Source organism: Anoplophora glabripennis, unplaced genomic scaffold, assembly GCF_000390285.2.
Source record: "Anoplophora glabripennis isolate ALB-LARVAE unplaced genomic scaffold, Agla_2.0 scaffold8, whole genome shotgun sequence".
NCBI classification, from domain to species: domain Eukaryota; kingdom Metazoa; phylum Arthropoda; class Insecta; order Coleoptera; family Cerambycidae; genus Anoplophora; species Anoplophora glabripennis.
This window is the reverse complement of record NW_019416350.1, coordinates 2516563-2529836: the sequence shown is the minus strand read 5'-3', so window position 1 is coordinate 2529836 and position 13274 is coordinate 2516563. Positions and strand designations below refer to the sequence as shown.

The following is a 13274-nucleotide window of genomic DNA, read 5'->3' as shown; positions in this document are numbered from 1 at the left end:
ATAAGTTTTTATAACAACGTAATTGTATTGTAAATTTTTATTGTTTACAAATTAAAAAACTGGTTTGTTTAACTCACGATTAAAAAATGTATCGCTGTAGTAAAGCAAAACTTTATAGGTATCGAATACCAGTATTTTGATATCACGATACCTGTCACAAATCAGTGATTGAGTTTCGCGAAAAGCAGCATTCGTGAATCTCATTTCTTTAATACAATTAGTTCTTCCTTTTAGATGGGTAAAGGAACTCAAATTGAAAGAGGCTATTAATATGTTTAGAAAATTTGATGACAAGGTAAAATAAAACTGCAAAATAAATTGTGCTTTTAAGTCTTCATACAACTTGGTAGTGTGAATTACCACAACAAAACTATTCAACAGCAGCAAATAGACTAAAATTTTTATATCGTTAAAAAAAAATTTACCGTCTATCAAAACTGCTATGATTAAAAAAAAAATAATAAGAAGAAGCTGTTTGATCAAGTTTGCGTCAGTTCATGATTTAATATTGCACATTACTTATTTGTATTTTTTTCTTTAAAAAGAAGTAACAGTTATCACAATCCATAGCAGTCCTATTAAAGATATATTACTGTCTCCATTATCATGTATTTTTTCTAGTTTTCTGCTGATAAGTTCTTTTCACAAATATTTGTAAATTTATTATGATCCAACCTCAACAAGTGCGATAATTACAACTAAATTTTAAAACCTTGAATCGATTAGCTAGTCCTTATAGAAATAAAAAACACTGCTTTAATTTTAGTGGAATACAATTTTAAAAATTTTGGTTACTGTTTTATTAGATTTCACTTTGACTTTAATGAAATAAAGTTTGTTCCTATATATTATTCAATATTAATTTCAACATACTTAGGCATATTTAAAATTGATCCAATTAGAAAATAATAATAACACAGCCACACAAAAAAAAAGTTGTCTGTACTTTCCATGCAACATATGTTATCCGTAGTATTTTTGCCTCCTGAATCCGTTGTCAGAATTGAGCTATCACATCATAGGAATTTCCTAACTCAAAAAACAGGTCAAAAATAGCAAAAATTCACGAAAAAGTGCTACGAAAAAAAAAAAAATTATATGGTTAAGACCCCGTCGAACGTGAATCTGCAATCAAAATTGATGGTTCTTTTTCTAACCTCAAAAAAACAGGTCAATTTCGCATTTTCAAAAAATAACAATTTCGCGCCAAATTTGGTATACAGTTGTTTTCGGGGTCGCTGATCACAGATCCGAGGTCAATTTTGCAAAATTCAAGATGCTGGATCAAAGATGGCCGAACAAATTTTCAAAAAATAACATATGTACCAAATTTGGGACACTGGGGTTTTCGGGGTCGCTGATCACGGATCCGAGGTCAATTTTGCAACATTCAAGATGGCGAATCCATGGTGGCCGACCAAATTAAAAAAAAAAATAAAACATTCGCGTCAAATTTGGTATACAGGGGTTTTCCGGATCGCTGATTACGAATTCGAGGTTAGAATTGCGAAATACATTTTATAATGCTTTTGTTTACTTTATAATCTGGGTACTCAATCATGTTTTAACCTTCTTAAAGTACTTGGGTAATTGATTAAATTTTTAAAAACGAATTTTGTAAATCTGATTCGGATTCGTGATCAGTGACCCCGAAAACCCCCGTATATCAAATTTGGCGCGAATCTGTTATTTTTTAACATTTTGTCGGCCATCTTCGATCCGCCATATTGAATTTTGCAAAATTGACCTTTGATCAGCGATCCAGAAAACCCCCGTATACCAAATTTGGGGCGAATCTGTTATTTTTTGAAAATTTGTGATATCTGACATTAATTGGCCCGTTTTTTTAGGTTAGAAAAAGAACCATCAATTCTGACCGCGAATTCACGTTCGGCGGGGTCTTAACCATATAAATGAACATTTGAATATAGAAAAAAAAATTTTGTGTACTTTTCCTAGCACTTTTTCGTGAATTTTTGCTATTTTTGACCTGTATTTTGAGGTTAGGATATTCTAGTGATGTGATAGCTCAATTCTGACACCGGATTCGTGATCAGGAGGCAAAAATACTACGAATAACATTAGTATGTCGTATGAAAAGTGCAGACAACTTTTTTTTTGTGTGTGGCTGTGTAATCAATCTGAAAATGAGTAACCAGTCGATTGTCTCCAAAAGAGGTGTTATATTAGCTTGCTGACATAAAATTTCAGGAACAAATTTATTAAAAATGCGGTTGTGTTTATGTAATCTCTGGTAGGTAATGAATTGCGAGTCTATCTGAAGCTGAAAGTAAATTTCTGTTTATCACGATTTTAATCCATTTCATTCTGGAGTGAGCTCTTGCCCGATTCCACAACAAAACAAAACAGTGTAAATAAGAATCAGATATAGTTCTATTTCATAAATATTCTATATTCTATCTCATATACTTTATACATATACATCTCTTTATATATAGTACTTTTATAAAACCATGTGTCACCAAGTAAAACTTAACTAAAACACACCGTGTTAAAAAATAGTAAAAACTTATGGATTTAAGCATACAGTCTTTCTATATTGTATTGTATTTTAGCTAGAATAAGTCTAAAACTAAAGTGATTTAAATATTATTTCAGTATACGTTACGTATATATAAACGCAGTCTAAACTAGTATTTTTAAAAACTAAAATAAATCCTTACTATTTTGAAACAAGGTGTCAATATATTATATATCAGTAGTGTATAACTTTAATCTTACGTGTAGTAGTGTGTTATGTTAAGTGGCAGATTACGATACGTAAACATTTCATTTAAAAAACCGCAAAAAATATTCCAAACAAAGAAATCAGCACCTAGGATTCAGAACCGTTCAACACTCTGCATAGATATAATAACAAACAACAAACAATAAGTTGTACTTTGAAATCAGGGCCTGGCTCGACAGCTTTTGCAGTTTTTTAAACGATATCTCAGAGATCTGCGATTCTTTAAATTTCTATGTCACAACAATAAATTTTTATTCCATAATAACGAAATTATATTTTAATATTATTTATGTATTTAAGGCCGATACATTCAGTATGAAGGAATCTGAAACAAGAGAAAAAAAGGTTTTTACTAAAATATCACAATTGATCAGTCAATACGTCACAAGTAAAATGTAATAGGTACATAACGCATGCCATAAGACAAGGCAAAAAAAATTTCATAGATGTCAGAGATAGGTATTCAATACAATATTTGTGTAACCACTATACAAGGGTTGAATACGTTTATTAAACAATATTCATCACTTTTGAATATGTATTCAGAATTCAATACTTAGAAATAGATTCACGAGCACTGAAAGAATTTTATGAATAATAGGGTATACATGGATTCCCAAATACTGATGAATAGCGAGTCATTAGGGAATACTGAGTATTCATGAATAGTCAGGAATCATTATATATGTGCATATTACATCCGTTTTGCCCCCCTACAACAAAAGGTCCTATCTGATATTTGGTTCGATACATACAGAGTCTTCATAAATGATTACAAGCCACGTGACCTATGAGCTTAGGCAACCAACATTGCACGGTTGTTACTGTCAACTAAAAATTCCAAAATTTTACAATCATCAATATTAAGACTCGTTTAAAATCACCAATGACAAACCGTCGCGACTATGCTCGCGATAATGTGACCGCCCATTGAATGAATAAAACATCGTGCAAAATTACACCAATCACAAAGCCATGAAACAGAATTTTATGTTCTAATGTAACCTTGACTTTTAATTTTACCAAAATTTAATTGCAAACGCAAAGGAAATAAAATAACTTTTCCAAAGAAAGTTATTGCATGGTCACATGGCTTGTAATCATTTATGGAGGATCTGTATTAAAGTGGATTCACAGAAATGTTATGTACGCTTATACTATATTTTGATGTCTATTCATATATTTTGAAGGTATAGAATATCAGATAGTATATTAAAATTTAATATGTTTATGTAACATATCTGTAAGCTCAGTCTACAGGGTGATTCACAACTTATCCAAAAAAATTTGGGAATGGATGCTGCACGAAAAAATTGGGTAAATATCTTAAAAAAATTTTTGTAAAATTCTTATAGTTTCCAAGAAAAAAATTATTGAAGTTGTGTACTTTCCACCATTACATCGCCGGACAAATGTCTCTAGAGTCATTCGCGTTGTACGCTCTGAATACTTAAATCCGATTTTACAATTAGTATTAACGTCATTGCGATAGTATTTACAATAGTTTTTTAGTAGTTAGTGTCAAAAATGACTTACGTGTATAGCAACTAATTAATTTCATTAATTAATAATAACAATAGCGGTAAACTCAGTTGAATTTGCCGATATAAAATAGGTGTTATAAAATTCTATTTATTTCTTTCTTTGTAAAATTCTTACAAGTTTTTGTCTGTTTTTTTACTACACTTCACTTTGTGTAAGGTCAGGTTACAGTGGACCAGTTTCCAGTGCTATGCAGAAGTGTATTTTTACTATTTTCAATCATTTTCGAACTGCCTTTTTTATTTTTTTTACAAAATTGTAGTTCTCTGTACATCCAAAATTTGTTTTTTTTTGGATAAGTTCTGAATCACCCCGTGTAATAGAGAATTAAAAATAGGTATTTTACAGATACAATCTTTTGTTTTATGAGGGCAGTATAATATTACTTAACTGAAATATATTTTAATTTGAAAAACTTAGATTTTACAAAACTTTTGCATCATTATAGGATTTTTTTGTGCCAAAATTGTCAGTATTTTATTATTCTAACTTACTGAAGAAAAGCATGCGACCGATACTTGTGTTTTACGGAATTTTTTTTAAGCTCACAGAAACAACATTTATGATGAAGAAACTTCAAACGAGATTTACGAAATAAAAAATTAAAATAGGAGTTGCCAACCGTGAGATCTTGAAAAGGGTTTCACATATTTGTGCAAAATATTTTTCTCTTCATTCTTGACAAAATTAAATTCTGTATGTAGTTATACCTATTTAAATTTGAATTTGATACTAGCCTTCCTATGTTTCAATTTTCATAATGCTGTAACTTTATGAAAAATAACAATTTTGAGGAAAATAAAAACAGCTGTTTGTATTTATCAGTGGATTACAGAAAAAACATTTTGCAAATATACAGGGTGATTCAGAACTTATCCAAAAAAAAATTTTGGATGTACAGAGGTCCCTTACAAATGCAATTTTGTAAAGAAAAAATCAAAAAGGGCAGTTCGAAAATGATTTAAAAATACACTTCTGCACGGCACTGGAAACTGGTCCACTGTAAAACTCGACCTCGCACAATGCGATCGAAATGGCGGTGTGATAAAAACGGACAAAAACTTTCGCAAGGAAAGAAATATGTAAATAGAATTTTATCGCACCTATTTTATATCGGCAAATTCAACTGCTTTTGCCTTTATTAATTAATAAAATTAATTTGTGTTTTTAAATAATAAAATCATTTGACATACCCGATGTTACAACAATTGTTCAAAATTTTATCCACCAATGTGTAAACACATTTGGGTCCGTTGTACTCAGTTTCTACGAACTAACACAAATGTTGTCTTGTTTCACCATAACACACACAAATGCTTCACCATAAATTAAAACGATATCCATCAACACACAAACCATTTTTGACACAAACTACCCATTTTTTACACTAACTACTAAAAACCTGTTGTAAACACCACAGATAGCAAATAAATATCGCAACGACGATTGCAAAATTCCAAATTCAGTATTCAGAGTCGCTGAGGCCACGTGGCGAATGACCCTAGAGACTACAGTTGTCCAGCTATGTAGTGGTTGAATATACTATAACTTCAATATTTTGTTTCTCGGAAACTATAAGGATTTTACAAAAATTTTTTTACGATATTCATTCCATTTCTCATGCTGCATCTATTCCCAAATTTTTTTGGATAAGTTGTGAATCACCCTGTATATGCAACCCTTTTGAGATCTCTAAGTTAGCAACCCCTATATATTGACTTTTATTCTCAAGTTTCTGTAGGTATGCATATTCTTGATAGATGTACACCTGTTTCATCTTTTTCAAACATATTTCAGAAATATTCAACTTAATTTTAGAAAACATAACAATTTCATCTCAGTAAATTTAATTTCACATTTTAATAGTTTTAAAAATTTTCAGGGTTTGTCTGCTGAGAAAACCTCTGCTAGAATTATTTCACATCTGAAACTGTTGTTGATTTTAGGTCTTGGCATAGGTAAGTACTCAATGGTAAAACTATATTTTGATAGTAACTTACGAAGATTAAAAATTTTTCTAAGGATTATGTTTCTGAAATGCTTGTTGTTTTTAAGTTTCTTGATTATTTGCCTACAGTGACAGAATTAAGTAACTAAAATTTTGAACGCTATCTTAATTTTTTAAAGAGGGATTTAAAAAAAAAAAATCATATTACAGACTTAGAGGGTAAGGATTATGGATAGGAGTTAAGAAATTTGAGAGAGAATAAATTTTAAGTATTCTCACACCAGTAATAATTTATGAGTTACATATAATTCATGATCCTCTGCACTTTGAATCAATACTTACAGTAGCTACACAAGGCTGCTGCTACAGATCAGGAGATGTGTCAGAAGGTTCTCAACTATCCACACTAAATAACTCCTTATGTAACGCTGGAAAGTCCAGATGGGGCGCAGACCTTTTCAGTTTCCCTAAAGCTTCCATGTGAAGCATACTAATTTCCCTAAAATGAAAATGAATCATGTTATTGGACATCTTAATTCCTTAAGAGATTCAAATTATTAAATGTGGAATAAATCTGATAATTTAAATATATACAAGTCTTTTGTGGTTTAAGCAAAATATTTTACCTTAATGTAGGTATTTTAGTAAGCAAGGCATCACAAACAGTAACGTCTCCCTTAATAGGTAGACTGTGGTTTCGGTCAAGTTCAAGTCTTAAAGCTTTAAGAACAGCTTGGCTAAGTCTTCCAATCTCGCCTATACCTTTCAATCCGGGTCGATCTGCAACAGGATCAAATGAGAAAACATAAATTTTTCCATAAAATAGATACACTTACCTGGAGACAAGAGCACGCATGCCGAGTATAAAGCTAATTCGGTTTCTGTCAGCTTTAGTTCTGCTATACTCTTAGCCACTTCGAACACATAAGTGACCAGTTTCATTTCCGTGGTGTCTGAACTGAAGAAGAGATTCTGTGGCAGCATCGTATCTCCGTAAAGGACACTGTTCTGAGATAGGTCCAGATATCGGGACATTCGTATTATTGCTAATTCAAAACTTCCTGCAAAAGACATGACTTATTAACAAACAGGAAGAAAGAAATAATGGTCTTCCTCAAGTAGTAGTTCTAGGCCTATAACTATATAACAATGAGAATGCATCACAAACTTTAAAAAACTTGAACCAAGGACCAGTCTCCTTGTAGTTAGAAATACAGAGCCTTCATAAATGAGTACAAGCCACGTGATCACTGAGTTTAGGCAACCAACATTGCACGGCTGGTATTGTCAAGTAAAAAATTTCCAAATCTTTGCGCCAGCAATATTACTGTCTCGTTTACAATGAACAATGACAAACTGTTACGTCTAAGCTGGAGATAATGCGATAGAATTTCGTGAAAAATTGTAATCTTGATCGCATTGTTTTAAATTTACAGGAATTTAATTGCCAATTTGAAGGAAATAAAATTAGTTTTCCCAAAAAAATTACTGGTCAGGTGGCTTGTAATCATTTATAAAAGCTCTGTAGATGTAATATCTGAATACTGTCAATTTTATAAAATCAGAATCAAAATCGCTTTGAAGACAACAAAATAGCAGCTGAGACTATGTTCACATTAACCTTTACATTTTGGTTATTGGTGATTGTCACGATGATAAAAAAATTTTGAATTTAGGATTAAAAAGGGATTTTAATTGACTATTCAAAATAAAACAAAATATTTAATGATACATTTCAATGTGAGTGGGCAGAGAATAATAAGAAATGTAGAAGAATATAAGAAAATACTTGGGAATGAGACGAAATGTGAGATAATAGCAGCCTATTGGTTTTTTAGTATTAAAGTAAATTTTTACATAGGGCATCGTGCACGATCAGAACACAATGAGTGTCATCTGATTTTGGAATAGCAACATGTCCTATTTAAATAATATGATTGTGGGAAACAACTACTCTGTGGACTAAAACTCTAACCAGCATTGAATTACATCCGCAATATCCAGTAAACAGATAGATGTTATCATATCATCGGTAGAATAATCAGAAAGACCGGTTTCGAACCTATTAGTTCTCAGCAGTATGCTAGATGTTTGGATGTCTATCTACTGATACGTTTTTGGCGTGGTGCATGGTCGATAATGTCGAAAGGCACGCAACAAGACAGACCGGATGCGACGCCCTACGTGAAAATTTACCTTTCACCTTAACTTCCTTACCTGCTTTGAGTAGGACGATTTGATCATCTTGCGATAATTTCATGAATCCAGGTACCATTTTAGCAAATTCAATGATTTGTTGTATGATTGTTGTGAGTTTTTGCGCGCACTCCAGCCATAGGTCCTCGTGCACCATGTTCTTGTAGAATAGCAGTCGGGTGAGATCATGCGGTTTCCGAAACATTTCGTGAATATGTTCGAGCGAATACAAACAAGTACGGGTGTGTGCGTCTGATATTGTCTTTGATAAAAGTTCTGATATCTGACTTGGATCTGAAAACAATAATATAATCAGTTTTATGTAACAAGAGATGAAACATTGATTGTCATGGAAATGAGTGCATTTCAATGATGCCAAGCTGTGTTGCGTCTATATATGAAACAAGGATTTAGCTGCTTAAGTTCAGTCCAAATCTACATACTTCTGTTCACAAATATGTAAAAAACTGCAAATTTCGTGTAAAAATATTTATACAAATGCATCTGAGTTGTTTGTTTTCCATCTATGATGGAAAACAAGAGTTTTAAACACGAACATTTGTCCGGAAATAACTAGTGTGGACATATTTTGTATCTTTTAAACATAAAACACCACAGAAATGAGACAGCCCTCAAATCCAAAGCCAAAGTCTGTGCGGAAGGGGGCTACACTTGAAAAACGCAGATAAACACCCATTATCTATCGACTTTGCCAGTGCCGACACCAGGGATCGAATCCGGACCAGAATAGGAAGTCTGGCCGAGAAATGCTTGCCATCGCAACTTTTACGGACTTACTTTAAGTTTCGAAATCAGTGAGTAAAAAATCTCGGAATCCAGTATTATCATTATTTTCAACTCCATTGTGAAAAATGTCATCCTCAAATAATAACTACTTGAACACAGAAAAATGTAGCCTGCAAGTTGCTTCACTTTGAAATATTGAAACCGAATGAATAATATTTTCTGACGTAAACATACTATTTCTACCCTTAAATTTTCGTTCAGGAGCAATCAAAACCCTTTATAATTGACGTTTGGTTTCGTTTACGGGCAGATGTTTCTGTTTTTACATCGGGTATTTGTTTAAAAACATTTATATCTAAACATTGTAGATCTGCACTAGGCATTAGTATGTGCGAAATTGGAAACGTAATCCATTTACATTTTTATGGTTTAAAATGCAATAGAAACGGTGATACTACAAAATGTTTTAAATACTTCTTAATACATAAAACATGTTATCCTTTGGATTTCCAAAGACTATCATGATGCTTCCTTTCTAATGACGTCAGAAGAATGGGAATTGCACTTTGATTACGCAAAGTTAAAGATTTGAAACGTTGTGCCTACGAATATAGAAAACTGGGAAAAATGATGAAACTTGGTATGAAGGAAGGGAATTTTATAGTGAATCTGGATGCATCAGTGAGATACTGAAGGTGCAGCTGACCATATTGGAATTTTAGGTAGATACGTATGGGAAACATTAAAACAGGGAAATGTCATGGAAAAGAGGAATTTTTCTTTGGAAATCCAGAAACAGCTTATTAAAGAATTCAGTGCTCCGTGACTTGAGGAAATCTTTACTAACGTGACGTTTTTATGTTTTGTAGCCACTCAGTGCAAATGAAACATCTGTTTATATAGTGGACCATCGTACTTATTTCCATTACGTAAGATTATGCGAGGCTGCACATGAAATGCATGCATTTGCAAGGTTAAATATTTGAATTGGCGTGACCCACGCGAGCGTTAGTATCACAGACATTTAAGTGTTAGTTAGGAAGGGACTTACTGGGTAAAGCTACAGACTCACAATCGTCTCCGCTTCTATGCTGCACACTTTGCGCGCTACTCTGTTGCCGGATCGTGTTAGTTTGTTGCATGTTCGGGGAACTAACGAACGTCGTACTATCTACATAACTGGGCACCAGGTTCTCCACCGCGCCCTCCTGTTTCACCGATACCACGGTACCACCGGAGAGGGTGGTGCTAGATGACGTCTGACTGACCCGTTTAAATGTGCGGGAATCGGACAGGGACAGGGTTGTTTGTTTGTTGCCGCCACCACCTCCACAGCCGTTATTTGTGTTAGTATTCCCTAAACCATAAACCAGGTTAACAGGCCGGCGAATGAGACGAAATAGGCATCGGTGATTCGTGAAGATTGAACGGTTTTTGGAAAATGGTCTATCATAAGTGTTTTTGGAGAAGAAAATGGCATTTTAAATTATCATCGTTATTGAGTTCGTTTTTTACAATCCTAGAGGTTTAAAATTAATTAATACTTTCAGTTTTTTTTAAGAAAAGTGATTAGTTTCATTTTTTATTTGATAAATTGTTATTAAAACACGCTTATAGTCCACGGGCCCACGTACAAAGAAAAAAATGTTTACCACCAAGCTGTAACTTTGCGTGCAGCTTAAGTTTGACAAGTCTCCCCAGATTTGACTATGAGGAAAATTCAACAATGGTAAGTTTTCCCGTGATTTTCAGGAAAACATGTCAATCTGGCATAAACATGGAATGTTATTACTTAGCACTTTTATTTAAGTTTAAATGAAAGATATATATTTTTTTAAAACCCCCAAAAAATTTGTCCGACAAAAATGTTGGTATTTTGAGTTTGTCCGCCACCTCAAATATGTCGATTTGGTGACAACCAGCAAGCTGATTTTTCTGGGAGGGTTTCGTAATAAGATTTGAAATGAAAGTATTTTATTGTCCGACAAAATTCTTGAGAAGTTTTTGCAGTCCGACACCCCGAAGATGTCGATTTAACGACAACATGGTTGGTGATAACCAGCAATCTGGTTTTTATTTTTTCCTCTAATAATTGAAATGGATAATACAATAATTTACTTGTCCGACAAAACGATTGGAAAATTTGCCTTAAAAATGGGAAAAATAACTATTTTTTTACGTAATGTTCATTCCGCTATAAAAATAATTAATTTTTTAATGAAAAAATAAAGAAGAATAAATAAGAAAATTATCTTGTTAACAGGAGCAACAGAAATTGAAATTCGTAAATAATTACGTCTAACTAATTTAATTAATATCCATCAAAATGATTTCATTGTTCAAAAAACTTATATGTACATTTTATTTTATAAACTATTGTAACTATTTAATAAAAAATGGTAACTGTGCAATGAATGCATACATTTTTGCTTGTGTTTTTTAAATTAAAATTTGCAATCTTGTTATGACAAACAGTTTACACATAGTTTTGTTCTTGAAAAACCAGTTAAACCAATTTTAAAAATATTATTATACATTTATCAACGCGTTTATTAAAAGATTGTCTTGTTGTAAAGTATAAATCTTTAATGCGAAATGACTTTGTACCATTTAAAACCTGCTGCCAAAGTTCTTAACAAGTGTTTATAGTTTCTCCATAAATAACTGATTTGTAACCCCAAAAACGGAAGTCTCGGTAAGACAAGTGGAATATGTCAATTATTTGATTTTCGTCCAAACTTCAGAAACTTCACCGCTAAATTAATAATAGGTAGGTACTTCATTGTAATTTAATTCAACGGCATTGGATGTTTCAAAGCTAAATATCTCGAAAACGGTGCGAGACAGCTAGTTTTATAAAGTGTAACTATTTTGTGTAAAAAAAAACTTGGAAAATAAGAATTTGATACCAAAGATGAGATACCTTAAAGTATAAAAAAGTTATGTCGTTTTTAACACATTCAATCTACTTCAGCTAGCGCCCTCTATGAACTTTAACCAAAATGTGAACACATTTCAATTCCTCTACTTAAAGAATTTTGTGAGGATATTTGCATTTGTTAAGGAATAAGTAAATGAAAAAAAACTAAAATAATATTTTACATTTAACACCCTGTATCTTTTTAACTATCAACTTTTGGACTAAGGTAAGTTCGGCTAAATCGCAATATTTTTGCTTCGAGAATCTACCTATGAATTTTGACCTATTAGCTCGGGACCACCCTGTATACAATTTTTTTGTAATTGTATAAAAAAATAAATTTAAATTAGTCATATTTATTTTGAAATTTGAGAAATTTAAACAAAAATTTTTTTATTCATGTATTTTTGTTTATTAAATATAATTTTTTCTTCTACATCATGCGTAAGTATTGTTTAATTTTGTCCGACAAGCAAAAAAAAACCGATAATTATGTCGGACAATTAAATTCTCAGATTAATGCATTTTTTTAAATAATGACGCTTTTGTCCGACAGCTGATTATCACCAACCATGTTGTCGTTAAGTCGACGTCTTCGGGGTGTCGGGCTGCAAAAACTTCTCAAGAATTTTGTCGGACAATAAGATACTTTCATTTCAAATCTTATTACCAAACCCTCCCAGAAAAATCAGCTTGCTGGTTGTCACCAACCATAATGTCACCAAATCGACATATTTGGGGTGGCGGACAAACTCAAAATACCAACATTTTTGTCGGACAAATTTTTTGGGGGTTTTAAAAAAATATATATCTTTCATTTAAACTTAAAAAAAGTGCTGGTCATAACATTCCATGTTTATGCCAGATTGACATGTTTTCCTGAAAATCACGGAAAAACTTATCACTGTTGAATTTTCCTCACAGTCAAATCTTGGGAGACTCGTCAAACTTAAGCTGCACGCAAAGTTACAGCTTGCTGGTAATCATTTTTTTCTTTGTACGTGGGTCCATGGACTATTATTAGAGACCATTTTCCAAACATGCATAAAGATATGTTTTAAATTACGGTACTGATATCGAGAGTATTTTTTATCATTAAAAAAATGTTTCTGTAGTAGTATCAGATCGCAATTTCTATTCTGGCAAATATCAAAATATGAACTTATAGATGT

At 32.3% G+C, this 13274-nt stretch overlaps 1 protein-coding gene across 5 annotated transcripts in view; it reads right to left on the bottom strand.

Moving 5' to 3' along the window:
* Nucleotides 1-2091: 2091 nt before the first annotated feature.
* LOC108904702 (probable nuclear hormone receptor HR3) overlaps nucleotides 2092-13274 on the bottom strand; it is a 51340-nt gene continuing 40157 nt past the window's right edge. For 2 of the 5 annotated variants that reach the window (XM_018707356.2, XM_018707348.2), the window contains 6 exons: nucleotides 10234-10539; nucleotides 8457-8729; nucleotides 7076-7300; nucleotides 6866-7019; nucleotides 6582-6738; nucleotides 2092-3074 (listed from right to left, as the gene is read on the bottom strand). In XM_018707356.2, the coding sequence (XP_018562872.1) occupies nucleotides 6633-6738; nucleotides 6866-7019; nucleotides 7076-7300; nucleotides 8457-8729; nucleotides 10234-10539 (1064 nt within the window). In that variant the 3' untranslated portion in view covers nucleotides 2092-3074; nucleotides 6582-6632. The remainder of the gene's footprint in view (nucleotides 3075-6581; nucleotides 6739-6865; nucleotides 7020-7075; nucleotides 7301-8456; nucleotides 8730-10233; nucleotides 10540-13274) is intronic. The other 3 variants (XM_018707374.2, XM_018707382.2, XM_018707365.2) reach the window with 2 other exon arrangements.